This window comes from Populus alba, chromosome 12 (assembly GCF_005239225.2).
Source record: "Populus alba chromosome 12, ASM523922v2, whole genome shotgun sequence".
NCBI lineage: Eukaryota > Viridiplantae > Streptophyta > Magnoliopsida > Malpighiales > Salicaceae > Populus > Populus alba.
In genome coordinates, this window is record NC_133295.1 from 4,333,173 (window position 1) to 4,356,964 (window position 23,792).

The 23,792-nt window shown below is 31.1% G+C and overlaps 3 protein-coding genes across 5 annotated transcripts; 2 read left to right on the forward strand and 1 right to left on the reverse strand.

Annotated features, from left to right (window-relative positions):
• The first annotated feature begins 4,356 nt into the window (after window positions 1-4,356).
• LOC118044296 (nudix hydrolase 4) lies at window positions 4,357-6,179 on the forward strand. The gene is made up of 5 exons (XM_035052540.2): window positions 4,357-4,897; window positions 5,250-5,355; window positions 5,476-5,559; window positions 5,663-5,791; window positions 5,895-6,179. Exons 1-5 carry the CDS (start codon window positions 4,719-4,721, stop codon window positions 6,030-6,032), a joined length of 636 nt encoding a protein of 211 aa, XP_034908431.1. The 5' UTR covers window positions 4,357-4,718; the 3' UTR covers window positions 6,033-6,179.
• A 3,758-nt stretch (window positions 6,180-9,937) lies between these two features.
• Window positions 9,938-12,979, forward strand: LOC118044295 (uncharacterized). 3 transcript variants are annotated; one of them, XM_035052536.2, is made up of 9 exons: window positions 9,938-10,097; window positions 10,185-10,425; window positions 10,534-10,708; window positions 10,858-10,920; window positions 11,874-11,944; window positions 12,063-12,140; window positions 12,340-12,427; window positions 12,544-12,599; window positions 12,731-12,979. In XM_035052536.2, exons 1-9 carry the CDS (start codon window positions 10,032-10,034, stop codon window positions 12,805-12,807), a joined length of 915 nt encoding a protein of 304 aa, XP_034908427.1. In that variant the 5' UTR covers window positions 9,938-10,031; the 3' UTR covers window positions 12,808-12,979. The 3 variants fall into 3 exon arrangements, with proteins under 3 accessions (XP_034908427.1, XP_073259638.1, XP_034908428.1); XM_073403537.1 differs by having other exon boundaries at window positions 10,861-10,920; XM_035052537.2 differs by lacking the exon at window positions 10,858-10,920.
• Window positions 12,980-13,765: 786 nt separating this feature from the next.
• LOC118044255 (LRR receptor-like serine/threonine-protein kinase EFR) lies at window positions 13,766-16,120 on the reverse strand. The gene is made up of 2 exons (XM_035052483.2): window positions 14,014-16,120; window positions 13,766-13,899 (listed from the first exon to the last, which is right to left on the reverse strand). Exons 1-2 carry the CDS (start codon window positions 16,118-16,120, stop codon window positions 13,766-13,768), a joined length of 2,241 nt encoding a protein of 746 aa, XP_034908374.1.
• Between the last annotated feature and the right edge of the window lie 7,672 nt (window positions 16,121-23,792).

The window sequence follows — 23,792 nt, forward strand, 5'->3', positions numbered from 1 at the left end:
GTTGGGGTTGAACGCAACCGCTACCAACTCTATGTTGGACTTGGACATATTATTATTAAATTGAAAACATATTATTATTTATAATTAATAAATTTGAAAGAAATATTATTATTAATATTGAAAACATATTATTTTTTATACTATACATTTTTAAGATATTTTTTTTATAAAATTAAAAAGTGATCCCATGGCATACTATTATTAAAAATATTCAACAATTCTAAGTATTAATATAAAAAATATTATAATTTGTGATGTAAATATTGTTATTTTTCTTCTAATACAAAGTATTCATATAAAAGTATTATTACTTGTGTTTTAAATATTATTATAGTTCTTATAATTCATTGTATTCATATCAAAGATTTTATTATTTTTGTTATAATATTTTATTTTTATAATAACTCAAAGTTTTAATATACCATTTTTTATTATTTATGTTCTAAATATTTTTGGAGTTAAAAATAGTTTTAGTTGTGTTATGAATATTATTATTTTTACTATAACCAAAAGTACTAATATTAAAAATATTATCTTTTTGTTATAAATATTATTATTTTTATAACAATGAATGTTATTAATAAAATAATTACTAAATTAGAAAAAAAAACATTATTAATATTGAAAAACAACCATATATTTGATTTGAAAGGTAAAATTAAAAATTATCATTATCATCATCATCATCATCATTAATAAATTTTAAAAAATTGTTATCACTATCGAAGAGAAACCATGTGAGGACATGTGACGCTTTGGCTACCTACCTGTGTGTTAGCTGACCAATCGCACAAGTGGTGCTTAGGCTGACAGTTGTGTGCTGGGCAGATCCCAGCGCATACATGGTGCTTGAGCTGTGCCAAAACCTAACTATCCTTGGATCTTATAGCTGCATAACTCAAAATAACTTTAGGTTATTGGTTGTGCAAGACCCAAATTAAACATGGATCCCGTTAGTGTTAGTATCCAATTTTTTTAAGAAAATAAAAGGTAAATCCATGTATATCGAGTGTCACTTAACTAATAAAAAAGTATTATTTTGACACTTTTTTTATATATCTCTTCTCTTAAAGCTATTAAAATAAAAAATAAAAAATAAAAACTTTTTTTTTTTTTTTAGTCGTTTTACTTTTGAGTTTCCATTTGGAGTATCCCTTACCAGTTTATAGCCTCATATCAATTGATTAGTTTCCCCATAATTATAGCCTAACTTGACGGCAACAAAGACAAAATCATTGGGATTCCGTTCGGCAATACCTTTTTGTTAGTGTTTTGGTAAGATAGTTTATTTTAAAATTTTAATTACGTAATATAATATAAGTGGAAAAATAATTAGTAATTTAAAAAATTACACGAGCTATAATTGATATTTGCAACTTGTATTTTATAGATGATATATGTAACTGTTTTAATATAGGCTTCTAGAAACAGAACGTTTTGTTAGTAATTTCCTGTTAAAAAATAATAATTTATACAATCACAAATAATCAGCTCTTCATCATTAAAACATAATTCACATAAATAATATATAATAATATATTCAATTGCAAATAATAAATGTATACTGATAATTAAAATAATATAATATTTTATTAAAAATTAAACTAATTATAAATCTATTCATAATTATAATAACATATAATAAGTATTACATGAATATGCTAATTTCTCAATTATTTTTTAAATTGTATTATTTTATCTGCTTTTTTCACTGTATTAAAAAATAAAAAAAAAAACTCCCTGTTGACTTATAAAAAACGTTAAGTGAAAAAAGGGCGCAATCCTCGTTTCTCACGCTTTGAAGTAACGACAAAAAGTGCCCCCAAGTAATTATTACCCTTACCATAAAACGAAAAAAGAAAAGAAAAAAAAAGAGGCTATTTAAAGCCGTGTTGTTTGGGTCTCGCTTCGATACCTATTATATGTGCCGCCGTTTTTAGAACCAAGTGCCACGCATGCATTTGAATAAATACTTCACATCTCAGTCCTTGAGTTTCTCAAAATTAAATCAGTACTTATAGTATCAAGATAGTTAATTAATCCCTTGACTGAAGTTGACCATACTTGTTTATTTATTTATTAAGTGTGACTGTCTGAAGCAGTATACTTATTAAAGTTGATTTATACTTAATTTAGGGGGTTTAGGTTGGGGTTGTTTTAAAAAATTTTGAGAATATTTTTCTTGTTTTGAATTTTTTTTTATGTTTTTTAATGTGTTAATATTACAAATAAATTTTAAAAATAAAAAAATTTATTTTAATATATTTTTAAATAAAAATATTTTTAAAAGTAATGATTGTCATCATTCCAAGCATTTTTTAATATCGCAAGTTGTTCCGAGAACATATTCTCAGGTATCGAAATCTTGAGACCTCTCCTAATCCTAATTGTCTTTTCTTTTTATATTTTTGAAAAAAAAAAAAAAAGGAATATGGAATTTGCAGGGTTGTGTTTTTTAATGGATTTAAGAATGTAGGATCAAATAATAATATTTGAAATTAATGAGGACTGGTTTAGTAGTTTTATTAAACTACACCGACTAAGTTATAATTAACTCTCTGAATAAATTTAAGCGGACGCGGTCCTATAGATAAGTCCACGCAATTATTCAATTTATGTAACGAAGGAAAGTAATTAAAAACTGCGAAATATCGTGGTAGCAAAAAGGCATTACCGACGCGCATCGGGCGCGTGATGTTAAGTTAGATAATTGCTTGACGAAGTGTAATGTATGTGAATTTGTGAGGGCAAACACATTGTATTCCTTGTGAGACCGTTTCTAGTTTTGACACGTCCTTCTAGTCACACGAGAAATAATCACGTGTCTTTTGAACATTGAGTCAAACGACAATTGTTTCTGCGTAAATGGGGAGGTCAAAACCCACATTCAGATTAGAACTTTGTTGAATTAAATGTCAACCATGTTTTTGATACATAGATCTTGATTTTCTGAACAACCAAAATTTTGGTAAATGCTTACTAAGAAAAAAAAATAAAAAATTATTCTTACATGACCATTAATGCTACATATATCATGTGTAAGATATTAATTGCTATTACTAAAAGGTAACTGAGATTTAATTTTTTTTTATATTGTTTTTTTCTTGTAAAAAAAAGAGGTTATTGTATTTTTAAGACTTGACCAGTTAATTTATCTCTTATAATTATTTTATTATTTATTATTAATGGTAATGGAGGTTAGGAGAGATAGAAGGTGCACATAGATTTTTCTTATAATTAATTTTTATCAAATGCATTGTCATGAAAAATAAAATATTTTACATTTATCAAACAAAGTTAATCAAGATCATCTTAGACAAATAATATACAAACTTTTTGGATATACATTGAGAAATTATAAATTATTTATCCATATATAAATTAAGGGTGTTTATGTATATAGTTAGGGTTGAGTTTGGATGTATAATTGTATCCAATTTAATTCTTATTGTTTTATAAATTCTACACGTGATTCATTTAAATATTTTAGACCTGAGTAAGTTGGCTATATTGAGCTAAATCTTTTATGAAAATTTCATAATTCACGGGTTGGTGTTGTATTACTAATTTTTACGAGTTGTGATTAATTAGAACTAAGATTTAAGCTTAATAAATTAAGCCAACAAATTAATTTTTAATATCTACATTGTTAGGGGCTATATAGGATATACAGATTGGGTTTAGTTGATGGAGTTCCAAAAATCCGGCTTGTCATTAAACTCTTATGATATATATGTTTTTTAAGTTGTTTTATCCATTATTATTTATAATATCTAAATTATCCAACTTTAATTAATTAGAATAGATAGTATTAAATATCTTATATCTTATATCAGTCATTTTTTTTATGCCAATAATATAAATTTGGATAAATATTGATGGGATTAAAAGACAACACTTCTATCTCTTTATTTGAAAAAATCAAGTTTTTTTTTTTATTAACATGTATGTCCGGGTTAGTTTGCATATATCTTGATTAATTTTATAAACGTTAAAGTTAATGATCATAAAAATATCCAGTGACTATTATATTAGTAATTATATGACTCGAATATAAATTTATATAAAAATTAAATTTTTTAATTTAAATTTTTATTATTAACCATCTACTAGATGATTTATTTTTTCTATCTTTGACTCTTGCAGACGAAAACCGCTGTCTGACCCCGTCAATCCATGAAGAGGCTGTCACAATTGCAGTCCCTAAACAAGCGATCCAAGAAATAAGCAACGCGAGCACAAAAGAAAGTCAGTCAAAGAATTAATAATTAACAAAATAATCCTCATGCTAAATAAAATGGAGTGTTCTTATTGAATATTTCACTTTCGAATCGAGTTATGCTCACCATCACAAAGTGCGCGTCTGTCCACTTATCAAGACAAAAGCCATACAGCAGTTTCCTCCCTGTCCCTCCCTCCTTCTCCGAACTGCAAAATCTCTATTTAATGGCATCAAATAACCTCCCTATTTCTTATCCACATACTTTTGTCTGAACTTTTTGTTCGCGGTATCGTTGTAGCTGCAAATGCTCTCCGTTTCCTACCAGAACAATCTCTTCTCCGAGTACAGCAAAATCCCTTTTGAGAGAACCCGTGTTTAGTTTTCAAGAAAGAAAGAAAAAGAAGAGCAAATTTAGGGTTGTATAATTTAAGGTTGCTGTCAAACAAATCAAACCTTCACCAGAAATCTGGTATTGAGTCTCTTGTGTGGCATCAACATGAGGTGTTTTTCTTTCTATCTCACAAACTTAACAAATCTCCTCAACTTTCTTTTCCCATTTCTTATTAAAATCCCATCAAAGTGTTTGCCTGTGCAAATTGAGAATATGGTCAATTTAGTTTCTCGTACTGGCAGACATCTTCAACGTTATGAGAAAGGCTATCGCCTTGTTGTAGGGTGAGTTCTCGTTTTTCCTTCCTTTCTTTCATATCTTATGGTTTTTGGTAATTCCTTAATTAAATATGTTTGCTTGATCTTTGCTAAAACATTTGGAAACTCTCTACAATCTCGAGTTAAATTTGTTGAACTTGATTTTTTTTATAATATTTAAATATAGTTTTGATCTGTTGCCTTCATGGTTTTGATGTTTTGGACTTTTAGGATATCGATTTTGGCTTGGATTTATCTTTTTTAATCGTTCTTTTGCATTTGAATTTTATTTTGTTGAAGAAAGAGATATTCTTTCACTTTTAATTGGTCAAATTATGATCTGATCCTCTTTCGTTAATTTGCTTTTAAAATTATGTAGGTGCATTCCATATAGATACAAGAAATCACAGGAACCAACTTCAGTTGAAGAATTAGAAGTCCTTGTCATTAGTGCACAAAATGGTCAAGGAATGTTGTTCCCAAAGGTACTAATAATACTATGTTGCTTACACCAACAGGCTCGTTATCATCATTTGGTTCTTAAGATAACTGTGTTTAGTCATTTCCTTTTTCTCTTAACCAATAGTCTGCTCTATATTGAACAGGGAGGATGGGAAAATGATGAATGTATGGAAGAGGCAGCGAAGCGAGAGACGGAGGAGGAAGCAGGAGTTATTGGTGTTGTTCAGGTTAGTACATGCAATCCATCATTACATCAAAGTTTCTCATTGTTTCAGTCGATGCCTTCTTATGAAATGTAATTGATTTTTTTTTTAATATTGCCTTCTGCAGGAGAAATTAGGCCCATGGCATTACAAGAGTAAAAGGAGTTGCATAATGCATGAGAGCTACATGTTTCCTCTGCTTGTTCAAAAAGAATTAGACTGTTGGCCGGAGAAAAATATCCGAAAACGAAGATGGGTATGTGTTAACGTATGCTGTCATGGTGTTGATCGATAGTTTTTATGCAATTGTTTAAGAGGATGGGATCTGATCTAGCAATGTATCTGCTCTTTTCTTTCAGGTTTCTATCAATGAAGCTAGAGAAGTTTGCCATAATTGGTGGATGCGAGAAGCTTTAGAAGAATTATTAACAAAGTCGAAATCTCCAAGCACAAAGTTAGGAAACCTGGAACAAATGCAGCAACTGCTTGTAAATTGAACATTTGTCAACGGCCATAGGGTTTTCAACCTAGAATAGGTTACTTAGCATCTTGTAGATGAAGTGCAAATGGTGGTCGTCTTTATTAGCTGGTGTACAAATTTTGATTCATTGATTCTTTCAAGCAATAAGCTCGATTCTTTACCACGTACTCTTGTTCCAAATTTTCGGAGATAATTAAAATTTACGTATCTATTACCAACCAAGCATCCCAAAGACGTCTCTGCTAAAAATGACAGGAGAGCTTGTGAATTCTTTAAAACACAAGATGCCTGCTTCTGCAGGCCCCAAAAGAAGAGCTTTTGAGTTCTTTAAACACAGAATGCCTGCTTCTGCAGGCCAAAGCCAAAAGAAGGGCTTTTGAGTTCTTTACAAGCGAAATGCCTGTTTCTGCTGGCCAATGCTGCCCTTGGTGATGGAGATGGTTTGGCGACTTGGTCTGTAGCAGTTCATGGAAAAAAAAAAAATAATGCAGGCAGGTGATGCAGAGACTTGTGGATTGATTTTGCTTGAATTCTTTATAACAATGCTTTGGCAGATCCGTTCCCAGACAAATTTACCAAAAGAAGAGCACAACAAGAGACACGTCCATCCAGTACCACAGAAGACCTCATAAACAACACAAACCAACCGGATCCCTAACAGATCAAGTCATTTCTCTCCGGTGATTAGATATACACAAAATCTAATATCAACATTACTGAGGCAAAAGAAGCAAAAGACTTTCACTGGCTCTCTGCATGATAATTGTATGCTGCTTTTGCAAATCTTGCAAACAATTTCATTTTCAGGGAATACCATATAGTTCGGTGACTGCTTCCAATTATACAAGACAACACTACAGAGGACTTTGTTTTCAACTATGCTGTAGGCTGTTGTAGCAGTGTCGTTTTGTTGCTCTTCCTCTGTGATCAGCTAGTGTTGATAAGGCCTATGAATACCAGTCTCAAATGACAGATGAACATGGCTGGGCTAGGGTTGATTACAATTGGGATATCGACACCACGGGGATAAAAAGTCATGATCCATACCATTTTCGTGGCTTCAAAATCTTCAGTTTCTGTTCACAGAGGCACTGCAATTTCCTTCCGGACTCCATCTCTAAGAAACCATGAAACATCTTTGGTCCCAGAAGGCTGGAAAGGCAGGTAAAAAGGCTTAAAGGCTTTAGAGACGGTCAACAAGCCCTGCTCCACCTGTAATGAGGAACATGTCTTGTTGCTAAAACTACTTTTTAGGCAAAGAATACATTTTGGCCTGATAACAAGTAGTGGTAGGGTAGTTCTGTAATTGATGGACGGACCACGTTGACGGAGTAACTATGACTTGATCAGCTCGGCAAAGATTAGTGGTGGTGGTAGATTTCTTTCCCTTTCCGATGGAGAAAATCGATGGAGTCGTTATGGTTAGATTGAAACTGGCAATGCGATATTGAAGAGCGCCAGGAAAGCTGATAATGATAGACCACAAGTTGCATTAGAAAGAATACACATGCTTGTAATATCCATGGATATGGGTTTGACCCGGTTTAAAAATCATGGTCATTGGATCATTCCGGGTTATTGATCAATCTAAGATATTCATGTTGTTCAAAACCATATAGTTTTTATTTTTATTTTTTTAAGTTGATCTAATCATGTGTTTTTTACAAAACAATTTAAAATAAAATTCAATCTAGCATAATCGATTTATTGAATGGAGCTAGTTTTAATAATTATAGGTCACTGGATCGATCTAAGGTATTTATTTTGTTCAAAATCATATAGTTTTAGTTTTTTTTTTTTTTTTTTTTAAATTGATCTAATCATGTGTTTCTTACAAAACAAATTGAAATGATACCTTATTTAGCTTAATTAACTTATTGAATCAAGCTGGATTTAATAATTTAGATAAAATCTTGGAGGTTGGTGTCTCTGGGCATATGTTCGGCACTATATCTTCAGAATAACGAGGCAATGGTATCTACAAAGAAAATTATTAAATTATAGTCACAAGCATGATTGTTAAAATCGCGTTTTGACTTGTAAAATCGTACGATTTTACGAGTGAAAACATGCATTACGGGTTGAATCGCTTGGAAAAATAAAAAATAGGTAAAATCGGGTTGAAATCGAGTGAAATCGCAAAAATTGGATGAAATCGCGTAAAATCATGATTTCAGGACCAATTTTGCGATTTTAACAGAATGAGACCCTGAAACAAAATCCCCTCTCCTGTCCTGTCCAGCTGTCAGATGCCTATTGGATTTACTTACAAGTGGCTAAGGTTGTCTATTTGTGTTCTATAGTTTAAAGTTTAAACATCGTCACGCAAGTAGATTGGTGGGTCATGGGTGACTGAATTCCCTTTTTAAAAAAGCTGGGTTAAATCCTGTCTCTAGTATGCAAGCATGCTAATAACCGGACATTAATTTGCTAACTCGCTATTGAAAGTAGAGATTAAGTAAATATTGTTTTTTTTATTTATTAAAAAAAAAGAGGCTCGAGATATCTCAAGAGAAAGAGGACTCTACTGTTGGTTGAGCTATTTTTAAATAAATAATACATAGTTCTACTTTACTATATGAATTTTTATTTGAAGGCTTAAAATATATATGAATTTTTATTTGAAATATGTTTTTTAAAGTGCTTGAACTATGTATGAATTTTTATTTGAAGCATGAATTTTTTTTTTAATGTATTTTAAAATTCCTTACGATTTTACGATTTTACGATCCGAGTTTGTGAACGGCTTTCCGTGCCGTGTTAAAATCGTGATTTTAACAACCTTGGTCACAAGGAAATAAATTCCAGAAAAAAAAAAGAAAAAATAGCAGAATCCTTAATGCTATTTGGAATATTGTAAGCAAAATCTCTATCCAAATGAAAAAAAGAGAGAGAAAAGAACCGAAGAATTAAGCCCCAAATAAATAGGTGGGCTTAATAGTTTATATATATATATATATATATATATAAAATTGTATTTTTCCTCCCTATTATTATTTTGAATTTGAATTCAATAAAGTTTACAGTATTTGTTTTACAAATATACCAACTTGTTTCAATGAGTGATTTATTACCCGTACTTAATTGAATTATAGCTGTTAAACTTGAAATGTTTTGGTGGGCTTGATTGAAAAATTTAAGAAACATAACTTAACTTCAGATAAATTTCTAGTTAAATTAAATCAAATATTGATCTGATAAAATTGACAAAATGCGATCAAATTAAAATGAAGGAGTTTTTTTTTATAAAAAAACAAAATAATACCTTTTTAATATTATGATGTATGATATTTTTTAAAAGTGTTTTTCTATAAATGTATCAAAATGATATTTTTTTTATTTTTGATATCAATATATTAAAAATCATAAAAAAATCATTAAATTATTTTTTTAAAAAAGTAAAACGCATTTTAAAAATACACTAACAAATATAAACTACCACACTTTCAACACATTAAAAAATAGAAATTACCGCATTCCTAAATAATCAATAACTCAAATAAAGTGGATGACTTATAAGTTGATTTAATGATTTAGATGTATTTTTTAAAAAAATTAGTGTTTGAGGAACTGTTTGGGATTGGATTCCAAACAATGTTTTTTAAAATTTGGTTTTTTTATTTAAAATAATTTTTATATATATTTGAATGATTTTAATTCTCTGATATTAAAAATAACTTTTAAAAAATAAATAAAAATATTATTTTAATATATTTTTAAATAAAAAATACTTTAAAAATTATTATTATATGATCCACAATCGGTACGACGTAAACCGGAACAAAACAATTTAGTTTTGTCACCCAAGCTGATCGGTAATTATAATGATTAGAAATGGGCTTAAAAATATTCAACCTAAGCCCTTTTAATTACCGGGGCCAGATAAATCTGGATAGAAATTCAAAATTTGAACACTCAAATATCTCTTGACCGTTAGAAACGAGGACTTCAAAGAAACCCCTCCCTCTCTCTCTCCCCCCCTCAAACCAGAAAGAAATCTTGAATTTTCTAAAAAATGGGGAAGCTTAAATGCAAATCCGACTATGAAGATCTAAGAAACGCACGCATCTTAGAGAACCAGGTAATGCTCTCAGGATTTTTGCTTCGTTTCTTTGATTTCTTGTAAGAACCAATGATTTAACTGAACTGCTATTATTAATAATTGTAGGCTCGATTGGAATCGCTTGGAATACACAAAACACTCTCTGATCTTCGATCCTTAAATTCTTCTTCTCCGAAATGCGAGAGAAGGAAATGGACTAAAAGAGTTTACGAGACCGCAATCTTGCGACGATCTGATCGATTGAAGAGGATCAGCTCCGTCGAATCATCAACACAGTACAGTAACAATCTTTCTTTGCGTCGGTCTAATCGTTTGAAAGAAATTTCCACCGAACCCGTCAAAGCAGGTATCCTGTTTTTGTTTTTTTTTTTTTTCCTGAGTGATTTTTTCAAAATTAAAATAATGGGTTGTTGGATTTGACGCGGGTTTTTTGTGTGTGTTCCTTTTGTGTTAGTTGTGAGGAGAAAAGTGGAGGTTAATGAGAAAAGGCCTGCAAATGCTCCGTTAGTGAAGGTAAAGGGTGTGATGCAGATTCAACTTTCGCCGGAGGCTTCTGCTAGGCGATGTAGTAGTAAGGGTAGAGGCACGATCTATAACTCGGTTTTTGGGATTTGCTGCCATTTTTGCAGGTACAAAATCCATCCTGCTAAAGTTTTGTTTTTGTTATTTGCTCATTTGAATTGTTATGATAATTATTTTAATGAGGGACATGGAAATTCTTGGAAATGGGTTATATAAGATGATTGAAATAAATATCTCTGTTTGTTTTTGTGATTAGAAGTGCGATTGTAGAGCGCTTAGGGTTGAAAGATCTTCAAATTCTACAAGAGGCATCTATTTGGTGCGTTTTCACCCTCAAATTTTAGTGTATTTTACATAATTATATCATAGCTATTTAAGAATGGCAAAGAATGAACCATATAGAAAGAGCACACTCAGTTACAAGTAATGTTCCATAATATAAGCGTCCTAAGTCCCATTTCACTACCATTCTATACTGCATGTATAATTGCAATTGAAATTTTGAAAGCACCAAATTCATGGTTTTGGTATAATCCAAAAGGCATTCATTATTTAGGTATTTCCGACCCAAAAAGCTCTCACTTGGTTAAATCAATTAAGTGATGCTATTTCTAAGGATAAAAACTATTCTATTTAGTCGGAGAAAAAAAAATGAAGTGAAAAAGACTAGGATATTTGATGAGTGGTGGACCAAGTATTCAAATGGTTATGTGACTTCCTCAGTTGCATATATTTTTCTTACGGTCTTTTGCATAAATAATTGTTCTGGCACTTTTTAAGTAAACAAAATCGATCATTTGAACCTCAAGAACAATCCATTATGAAGCCACATAACCATTTGAATCTCGAAAACAAGTGGGCAACTAGTTAAAAAGGGAACCTTTGCGCTTCGTGGCCTGGAAAGTCACAAGGAATTTTTTATACGATGTGACATCACACTGGAATACGTGAACATTGTACACGTTACTAATTTTCTAACTAGCACTGTCTTAGAATTCAGCATGTTTTAGACCTTTCTATGCTTTAACTAGTTTTGGCTAACCGTTCAACCTGGCAAGTCTAGTCAAAATAGAGCAGGATGGTTATTTTAATGTGAATCTACACACAAATGCAGGCAAAAGTTACTAATTTTCTAACTAGCACTGTCTTAGAATTCAGCATGTTTTAGACCTTTCTATGCTTTAACTAGTTTTGGCTAACCGTTCAACCTGGCAAGTCTAGTCAAAATAGAGCAGGATGGTTATTTTAATGTGAATCTACACACAAATGCAGGCAAAAGACATTGTGTAGCGAAGAAGATTGCAAGCGCTGCAGTAACCTTGATCCTGATGAACCATGCATAGGTAGCTTTAGAATGCTTTGTGTATTTTGATGTTTATCCTTGCATAGGTCAGTTATAAATGAACCAGTCTCTATAATCCATAATGATCTGTACTTTTTAAATTCTTATGTTCCAAGCAGGAAAAACAGACTGTTCATTTTGTCATTCTCCAACTGGTGTTTTCTGTCGAGGTTGTCTAGAGGTCAGGTATGGTGAAGGTGAGTCCTTCCACCAAAAAAGAACCAGCTGGTACAAAACCATTTAGTCCTGTTAGTGTTGGCAGCCTTAAAAACCTTGTTATGGTCTTTAAAGCTCCTAAGACTACAAAAATGTTCATATAGGAGGATGATATGCAAAATGTTTGTGTCAACAAAAATAATGGAATCATCTAACCCTACTGTGATGATGTTTTGGTAGACATAGAGGCGGTGAGAGAAAATAAGAAGTGGATGTGCCCTCATTGCGTAGAAGAAAGAGGAACTAATCCTTATTGGATTTGTAACAGGTACGAATGATTATGTTTTCATTTTTAATTTAGAGCTATGATTAAATGTATTTGCTATTGCAGAATTACCAAGTAATGTTTTCGTTTCTCATTTTTAATCTTTTATTCGTGGATAGTTCGTTGTGCTTACGCAAGCGAAAGATGGCTCCAACTGGGCTAGCAATTTTCAAAGGTTTATCTTCTGGCATTTATATTTTCATTTGCATATGAATATAATTACTATCAATTCCTTTTCTGTTAACGAGCTAATATAGTTGATTGATGATATGGTATTGGTTTCCTTTCATACGAATGACATAAAAGCTCGAGAGATGGGTTACAAATCAGTTGCACATCTGGTGATGGATGAGCTTCAACGAAGAAACAAGCTTGGAAGATGAGGATGAACTCCATGATGAATTAAGCTGCAGATCAAAACGATGGAATTCCTCTGCTGGTGTGCTAAATGAATCAACAAGACAAATCATAGGCAATTGATAAGGCTTGATCATATAACTCTTGTATTTTGATGCACCAGTCTACGGAGAAATTTACATGTCGGCTCCTCACTCATGATTTCCAGAGATCAGTCTCTAAAACATGACATATAATAGCAGTACAGCACCCACATACAAGTAGTAAAGCTAGGGAATTAAGTTCAGAATAAATCCATGTCATGCATCACAACAGAAAATTGCAAGAGCAATCGGAGTCATGGCTTGGGATCTCTCTACTTGCTGCAGAGAATTTTCCTAATTTTATCAAGTTCAGAGAGAACTTCTGCTATGACCATTCGTTCACTTGGAAGCTCAACAGAACATAGGACTCCAATTTGTAAGATTGATATCAAACAGCCCTCTATCTTGTCCCTACTGCTACTTGGACTAACGTATCAATTTTTCGATGATCTCCGATACTCGGCTAACGAAATTATGGAGGCTATTGTTGCCCGTGAACTTGCTGTCGGTGGGTCTTTTTCCTGTAAACATCTCCAGAAGGAGGATGCCATAGCTATACACATCACCACTTATTGAAACCTGTCCACCCATACCATATTCTGCAATTCAAGATACAAATAAGACATTTACTGTCAACACTTCCTCTTAGAATTAACAAAATATATTTTAATTGAAATCATATTTTGGTTAGGAACCAAAACACAGTGAAGTTAGATAGAAACTAGAGCATATCATAGCATTATTTTGAAGTTCGAGCAATTTAAATTAAACTTGGATGGAATTAGAATTCATGAATATGCTCAAGAGTAGTCATGAGGGAGGGACTGGTGTCCAAATTACGCAATATTATTTTAACCTGGTGCCACATATGGACAATTTGTTCATTCACAGTCGATCAACATTACGCAGTAGACTCAATCTTCTCGAGTTTTGTGACTCCACTGTTGGATGCAACCAGCTCTCCAACTTCCACTGCAAAAGCTTTGAAGTCATTGCCTTTGTTGAGCAAGGTGTTTAACTCCGGTGCCTGTGCGCCTGTTTCACAAGCCACAAAAGACGGTTGGCTCCTCGCTGCTCAGGTTTGAGCACCTTTATGGCGACGGTTTGACCATCAGGCGAGAATCCTTTGTAGCACAGAGCCATAATCACCAATCACATTGGCACCCATCAGTGCAAATAAAACTATCTGGAACCTCTTCTCCATGGTTGAAGCTGAAATATTGGCTGATAGTTTCCTGTATCTAACGGCAAAAATACATGCTAGAAGCAACGTAATGAAGAGAGCAACGCTGCCTGCAACGATCACTACTCTCTTTGGAAAACGCTTGTGTTGTTTCGTTCTTGGACATTCAGGCAATTGAATCGCCTTGATTCCTCCACATAGCTTGTTATTTCCAGCAATGGAAAATCGGCTAGCATTCTTGAAAGCTCCTTCAGCTGGCACCTTGCCATCGAACTCGTTAAAGGACAAGTTTAGATTAGAAAGGAATGGCAAATCAGCAAGAAACTCCGGGATCTGCCCGGACAAATTATTGCAGGAAACGTCTAGGACTTGAATACCTCTTAGTTTCTTGAAAGCGGCAGGAATAGTGCCTCTGAGGAAATTACGACTCGTGCTGAGAGTCTCTAACATGAGACAAGTCTCTAGAGTACTTGGAATCTCTCCACATATTCTATTTCTTGAAATATCCAATTCGATGAGATTTCTCATGTCAACCACTTGACTTGGCAATCTTCCACTTAATCTATTTGATCCTAAAAGAAGGCCAAGCGTGAGGGAAGAAAGACTGAAGATCTTTTCAGGTATGAACCCGCTAAGGTGATTGTGTGAAATGTCCAAAAGATTTAAGCTTGTGCAATTAGCCAAAGAAACAGGTATGGTTCCCTCGAGAAGATTCACTCCCAAATCTAGTTTAAGTAATCCAGAAATGTTTCCCAAAGAGGATGGGATTTCCCCCGAGATTTTATTCAAGTGAACGTAGAACTCTTTTAACATGACTAGCTTCCCAATAGATTCAGGTAATCTTCCTGTGAGCATGTTGTCAGCCAAATCAAGAATCTGCGAGCTTTTAAGATTTCCAATCTCGGTAGGAATGGTTCCAGTTATGTAGTTGCCCCACATTACAAGGTAATAGAGATCGGTCGAGAGATTTGCTATGGAGTTTGGCAACAAACCTCCGAGGTTATTTTTGTAAAGCCAGATCTCGTTTAGATAGGTGCAGTTGGTTAAGGAGGTGAGAAAAGTCAAGTCATTGTTATTCTTATCACCAATTTGGTTAAAACCAAAATCCAGGATTTGAAGATAACTTAGGCTTCCTAAATTCTTTGGCACTGGCCCTGAAAAGGAATTAGAAGCCAAATCAAGGTATTCAAGTCCCGAGGAATTAACTATGGATGCTGGAACAGGTCCGAGGAACCGGTTTATTCCGAGATACAGAGTTTGGAGATTGGGAAGTGTCAAGCCTAAATCAAGGGGGAGGCGACCACTTAAATTGTTGGAGACCATGGCAACAGTGCTTAAGGATGAGATATTGTAAAGCTCTTTCGGAATCATACCTGACAAATTGTTGAAGGACAAGTCAAGATATACTAACCTGGACAGGCGTTCAAATTCAATAGGTATGCTTCCTTCAAGATTGTTCTCTCTCAGAGAAAGTGAGATGAGACTAGAGAGATTCCCAAATGAACGAGGGAGTGAACCTGTCAAATGATTTTTGAGGAGGCCAAGAATTCTTAGATTAGACAAAGATCCCAGCTCGCTAGGAATTTTCCCTGTAAGGTTGTTTCCCTCCATACCCAAGAATCTCAAATTTGAACAGTGGCTTAGATTTCCTGGAAGTTCATCCTGGAAAGAGTTGTTTGAGAGAGAGAGGTAATGTAGGCGAAACAGTTGTCCGACTTCTTCTGGAATTGTTCCATGGAAGTTGTTCTTACTGAGATCGATTCTCCTGAGGAAGGTAAGGTTCCCTATGTGGGGAGACAAGAACCCTGCCAGTTGCAGTGATGAAAGATTCAGAGCAATCACTCTTTGATGTTTGGAACCGCATGCAACACCGTGCCAAGTACAGAAATGCAGTGAGGCATTCCATGAGCTCAAAGCTCTGAAAGGATCGCTTAAGACGAGATGTTTCATGGCTAGCAAAGCTTCTCGGTCTGTTTCATTTGTGAAGCCAGAGGCCGTGGGGTTCTCCAAGTAGTTGATGGAACAAAGGGCACACAAGATAAAAAGGATCGAGTTTAGTAGCCTTGAAATCATATTTTTTGCTCTGATATGCTCCTATAGATGGATACAAATTTCTGGCAAATTCTATTAGAACTCTCTATTTTATATCCACGGAATTATTTGAATGATGGATAAAAAGAAACAAGAAATATATATTTTAATGTTCATAGAAAACCCTTGTATTTCCGTCCACTTATCCCCCATCCTTTCTCTTGAAAAAGCTAAAAACATATTTTTGATATTGCATAAATCCTAATGAAGAAAGGAGCTATAATAATGGCAGAAAAAACTTTTTAACATATAATTTGAACCACAATAAAAGTCAAATTGAATCCCCCCCGACAAAGTCATTTTTAAGTCTTGGCGTTCAAAATGTTTTCTAGCCGTGATTCTTGGAAAGTGAATAGTCTCTACTCTATACCATTGCTTACCACAGAAACTTACGATTAAGGGCAACTGCATCATGAACTTGACATATTTCAACTTGCTAAGATAATGTTCACTAGTTTTATTTAGCTCTAAAGGAGCATCAGATCCCATGACTTTTCTCTTGCTTGGAAAACAGCAGAACAAAGGACTCCGTTACTTGAAAGACTGATGCCAAACAATTCTCTATCCTTCCATTGTTACCTCTACTGCTACTTGGGCCAGATCTGCACTCCCTTTAAAAGTACGGGAAAAAAAACCAGAGAGAAACTCAGAAACCTCTCTAAGAACCGGAACTTAAGTTTTAGAACAGAGGGATATGAGCAAAAGAGGCTGGGGAAATAATAGAGAGCTACTGCAAGCGTGCATAACATCTCATGTTCAACATTTTTTAAACAAAAAATAATACATAATTAATTCTGGTAATTAGTAATTACCAGATTTAAATCTCATTATTTTGCCTTAACTATCCTAGATTAAGGGTAATAATTATAGTTTTTTGCTTTAAAAACAAGAAGTTTATCATTTGAAAATAAACTATTTAGAAGAAAGAAGAGTGTTCAAACTCTTTATTCGGGTTTGAGAGAAAAAATTCTTTATTGTTCAAAGAATTATCTTTTAATAAACTAAAATCCAGTTTGAAACAGTAAAAATCAAAATCAAACCCAAGCCTAGGCCATAGGCTCCATAACTTAGAACACGCACGAGGCTCGGGGTTTAAGGCTCGTGGCCATGCATATGCTTATGCTTGTGTCAAGCATGCGTTTGTGAATTAAACCCAAACAATATTTTTTAGGTTTATATATGGCTCTTTTAACTTGTCACTTTATAAACTACAAGATATCTAGTATTTGTTTTTGCAGTATGGGATATAGTGTTTTGGGTTTCATAAAAAATACCAACCAAGAGTTTTTTTGAGATTAATTTTTTATTTATTGATAATTTATTTTAATCATGTTAATATTCTATATTAAATAATTTTTGTTGAAAAATAAATTTCAACAAAGCTTTAATTTTAGAAGTGAGTGGATCTCATAATTAATTTAGCCTCAAATGTATCTATTATCCATGTTTTTTAAAATAAATTTTCAAAATCATTCACATTAATGAAAGTTGTCTTACCAAGTATAAAAGACTCAAAGATTCGTAGAGAGTTAATGATTTAGTGAATCACTACATTAGGATAAGTAACTTTTAGTTTTAAACCTTGATGAAATACTGTTGAATTTACTTAACTAAATAGTGAACATGATGTCTTAAGTTATTCAACCTTTTATGTCAACTAAGAAAATAGTTCTCACATGGCTCTCTACCTAGATATTTCCTTTAGTTCTCTTGGTTGTGTTCATTTTAGCCCTGAACAACTCCTAGTTTCATGAGTGCTTAAGAGAATTCAATATTTTTTGTAAATTCTCAAAGAAACGATCACATTTTTCACTCATACAAGTGATATTTTATTAAGAGTATTATGCTATACTTTACTTGATATACCAAGATATAAAAATCATTAAGAGCACAACACACCTTTTATCAAGCTGCAGCTAACTCATTTTCTCATTATAGAAATAAACAAGAAATGATAATTTTTTAGTGCTATTAAAAATGTTATATGACTTAGTTTTTTATTGAAACCTAGATTTCAGAATCTCTAGTTAACTATGTATGGTTAACATCATTACACTCTTTCATCTATAAATACTTTAAGCTCATTCCTCTTAATAAATTATACACAAACTCTCTTGATAAACCTTTAGTTTATGTATTCATAATATTCTCATTTGTTCACATAGTCAATTAAAATTATCTCATTTAAGAGAAAGTGTTTAATTTTATTATGTTTATGACATATATGTCTATACTTGTTATTATATATACTACTTTGTTTTCTTCCAATCATAGACTTACCATTATAATGGACATAAAATATGTAGTGTGCTAGTATGAGTTATAGAAACAATATCACTATTTAAAAGTTTAATGGGGTATGGTCGACGAAGGAGTTGAACATTATCAAAGAATGACAGATTTGAAATTATATGATATGAGGTACCAGAATTAATAATTTATTCATGATTAGGGAAAGAAGCAGAATGGCAAAAGGTAAGATTACTAGTAAAATTGACAGAGTTAGTGTTCAAAGGTGATAAAAGATCCAAAAGTCGATAGCATTGGTCACTGGTGAAAAACAGTAATCTCATAAGAGGTTGAAGGACTAGTGAGATTGTTCACTGCCATTGATAAACCAGATTGACCATTAGATGTTTCACAGTATTGAGACTTGTTTTTGGGATAACCGTGTAACTTATAACAATGGAATTTTCAATGACCATCACAATCATAGTAGTTGCATTTTGGATAACCACATCCTCTTCCCTTATTATTAGAACAATGAGAGAAAGGACGAGGAACTACCATGGTAGCAGATTCAGTTGGAACACTAAAAATATGAAGGAGGTGTTGCTTCTCCTCTCGATATAAAATCGAATAAACTTTAGTAACAAGGGGGTAAAGGATCCATAACCAAAATCTAGCTATAAATTGAAGCATAAAAGTCATGTAACCCCATCAAAAAGTAAAAAACATGCTCAATGTCTTGCATATGAGGTTAATTCTTTTAGGACACCACAAGTGCATTTTGATGTGGGATTAAGCATGGCAAGTTCATCCGAGACCTTTGAGTGTGGTAAAATATGCAAATATGGTCATAAAGCCTTGAATGAGAGTAGCAATGTCACACTTCAATTTGAAAATTCTAGGATTGTTCTTTTGAGAGAAACGATCCTCAAGATCGAGCTATACATCACGGAGACAGTCATTATATATCAAACTAGTAACAATGAATTTATCAATTTAGTTGAGAATCCATGACAAGACTATATCATTATAATATTCCCATAGTTGAATTTTTGTTATGGAGTATGTTGGTTTGGAGAGGGTATCATTAACAAAACTCAATTTGTTTGTCATTCAATGTCATTTTCATGGCTTGTTTTCAAGTAGGATACTTGTCACCATTAAAAAGAATGGAAACTACAATGACACCTGGGTGATCAATGGAATGAAGAAAATATAAAAAATATATATCTGAAATTGATGAAGATGTTAAAGAAATGGCTTCTTGAGATGGGTATTGGAGATGGCTACAAAAAGAAACAAGTAAAAGTATATAGAAAAGTCGGCTTTGATATCATATAAAATAGATTATTTTTGCTCTATGTATTTTTACATTTATGGTTACAATAAGTATATAATACATGAGGAAATGAAACAAGATTGTAAGAATAAAGCCTAAATATATGTTTATATATAGAATGTAGAGATATGGCTCTAATAATTTATTTATAGTATTTTTATTTGTTGTTGGTAATATATAAAACATAATAGTCAGCATTTATATATTTATTAAGACTTATCACATATATTAAATAAAATAGATTTATCATGTTTCGTAATCTACATATCATTCGAATATTCTAATTAAATATTTTATTAATTTCTAAAAATTGTTGAAATGACAGCTTAAATATGCTTAAATAAAAGTTGTTGCAGCATAAAAACATATGAGTTTGGGCTATTTAGAATAGCATAGTGTGCATAATGGTGGAGTGTTAAGACAACCAATAAATGTGTGTATTAGGATGTTGTTTTGACATTTCAAAAGTGTGTGAATATAGATTGTTTTGGCAACCATAAATGTGTGTATTTGAGGATTGTTATGAAACTGTTTATGTGAGTGAATATAGGCTTTTATGACAACTATGTCCTAAATAATGCATGATTATTTCTTAAATGGCATAATATTTATCAAAAATAATGTAATAATATTTGTTGAATATTTGGTCATATTGTATTATACTAATCATGTAATGCATAATCTCTTGCCAATTAATATATTTTTTATTTGTTGAATTTTAATATATTATTTTATATGTTGTGTTCTATTTATGGTATTTTTATCTCTTTTGAGTAAAATTTTATTATGGTGATCATGTGTGTGTGTATTGTCTCTTGACTTATTAAGCAGTTCACATGCATTAAAAAAACATGCAGTTTTTCAACAATTAATTTTTTTTTTATTGATTTATGTTATTTAGTGCTGTTACTTAATGATTTTTTCATATATTTAACACACAGTTTTTTTGACAATTAATATTTTTTTGAATTTAAATTTATTATTTTATATTTTTATGCACTATTTATTTATAATATTTTTATTTGTCAGCATATTATACATTCATTAAGACCTATCACGCATATTAAATAAAATGGATTCATCACGGTCCGTAATCAACATATCATTCCAATATTCTAATTAAATATATTTTTTTAATTTCAACTGAAATTGCTTTTGTTTTATTTCGTACATGCCTTCATAGATGTGGGATCAAATGCTAAGAAATGTAGCACAAATCTTGGGCCAAGCCTAAAATAGCATGACTTTAGCCCAGCTCAAACTCAACTAAGTTTTAGATTTCAAAAATCACATTTATCTTTGCCCAGACGAAAAACATTGAAAATGAGAACATTATTAGGTGAACCTAGTTCATCATCTACCATGTACCAATTAATAAAAAAAAAAATCATTATTTTTTTCTCAATCATCAATTTCATGAATGATATTAAAAAATCTAAATCTTTCCATAGTAAAATATTGCATCAATCACAAAATGATGTAAAAGAATGTAATATTGATATATAAAAATTTTATTGGCTTGATCCAAGATGTGAGGTGGTGAATTAAATTCACCTACTAATTTCTTATATTGAAAATTTCATTGATGAAAGATGTATATCTGCTGATTAGTATCAAAATCTTCCAATCAACTGATATCATTTACCGAATTCTTATTCAAAAGTTAAAAAATAATAATAATAATAATAATAATAATAATCCCATACAAGCAAGGAATCAAACCTCCAACAGGAGAGAAGTCTCCAACAAAGAGGAGACACAAATTAGACAATAATCTAGATATATTAACAAACACATAAAGAAAGTGTTTGTTTGTGTGGCTAGATTGTGCTTTTTAAAAAAATTAAATTATTTTAATTTTAAATTAATAATTTTTATATATTTTAAATTGTTTTGATGTACTAATATTAAAAATAAAAAATATATTATTTTGATATATTTTTAAATAAAAAATATTTTTATTATAATTTCAAATACGATAAAAGAATCCGGTCCAAAACCAATATAGATATGAATTTTTAAAAAATAAAATGAAAGGAAAAAAAAAAAACAGAGAAGGAAAAGAAAGTGAAAGAAGTGGCTAATACCGAGTTAGGATGCTTATTGGCATTCAATGGACATATATAATATGAAAATAAATAAATAAATAATATAGAGATGAGGATGGACACCTATCTAGTTTTTAAATATAATTCAAAGTCAATTTTCAAATTAACAGTGAAGTCACCCAATGATATAACAAATATCTGGAAATCTAAATTAAAAAATTAGTGTTATTGAACGCTTCCCACATATTATGCAATGGAAACCTAATTATCATATTCATATAATAAGATTAAGGTGATATTTGAAAATGTAATAATAATTGTTTTTAACTTGAAAATATATTAAATAATATTTTTTTAAAAAAAATATTTTTAATATCAGCACATTAAAACAATATAAAAACATCAAAAAATTAATTTAAAAAAATAAATAAAAATTAAATTTTTTTAAAAAAATATTTTTAAAACACAAAACAAATATAAGTTGGAATAGAACATAAACCCGTGTTTGGTAACGTGGTTGAAATTGTGTTCTTTAAAATTTATTTTTTAAAAAAAATATATATATTTTTAATATTTTCAGATTATTTTAATATATTAATTTTAAAATTAATTTTTTAAAAATAAAAATATTATACTCAATGCGCCCAAAAGCTTAAAGTTTCAGTTTTTTTTTTTTTTTTTGTGGGGGGGGGGAATATCCTTGAAATTAACGCATTCATGCAAAACATATTCGATCCTTGAACTATATATATCTCCACGTGTCGGTCGTTATGCGGTCTTCTGACTTCTGTAGAGTGTCTTTAGCTCCCATGCAACTCAAGACAGGATTAATTATGCTGTCTTCTTATGTGCAAGTTAACTAGTTTCTTTTCTTGTAAAGGATTTTTGCTACCTAGAACATATAGGTGGTGACTAAAAACATGTTAACCAGTCAATTTCAGTGATGATTCCAAAGTATCATAGGAATTGTGTATTGGGTTACTGAAAATTATACATGTACGGAAACAAAATTATAAAATAAAATTACTTGGGAATTTTTAGAATTTTATTAGACATATTTAAAGATTTTTTAGAGATTTATTATTTGTAAATATGATTTTTTTAAAAAAAAAATTGAACAATTTTTTAAAGGTTGTATTGTTGCAAACAACAAAACATCCAATTGTTTAGCCTTCAACGATAGTTCACATAAACTACCCATAAGAAATCTTCTAAATCCTTATTTAAGATAAAGGGATTGCTATGCTTAGAGTGTTAGTTATAATTCTGTGTTTTTATAGTTTTTTCGTCTAACATATAATAACTAGAAAATAAGAGGTATTGCTTTTTATTTATAGAAAAATATAAAAAAACCTATAAATTGAGAAAATATTTTTTTTCTATTTGAATAATATTCATATATTAATGCAGGATAATTTCAATTAAGTTCTTATTTGATTTTTCTAGGTTTAGAAATATAATCCTTGTATTAATTATATTATAGTCCTTAATTTCTAAAATATATTTTAATCAAGTCATACTTAATTAAATCATCTCAATTTAATTTCTGACTAATGATTCCTAATATGTTGGCCCTTAAGTTCCTCATTAACTCATACGTGAGATATATATATATATATTTTGTATCTCAGCTTATAAGAACATTTATTTCATTTTATAAAATAAAAAACATAATATATATCAGTGTTTACGACTCTAATGAATGTTTAATATTTAAGAGGTTGTCAACTAAGAATATTTTATGAACAATGTTTTGATGTAATAAGAAATCCATAATTATTATTTTTATCTTATGAACTTTACCTTTATTCTAAATTTATCAATCTAATATTATAAGATAAATTAATTTTTTATTGATAAGTAAATATATATTTATATGAATATAATAATATTACATGTAATCAAACAATTAGCTACCAATCATATTAAACAATAATTTCCCGATACCCATATCCTAGCATTTTGTTATTTGTTGCAATTCGTAAGAATTGTGTAAAGAAACCCAATAGGTACACATCTAAAGTCTAAACCACCGTAG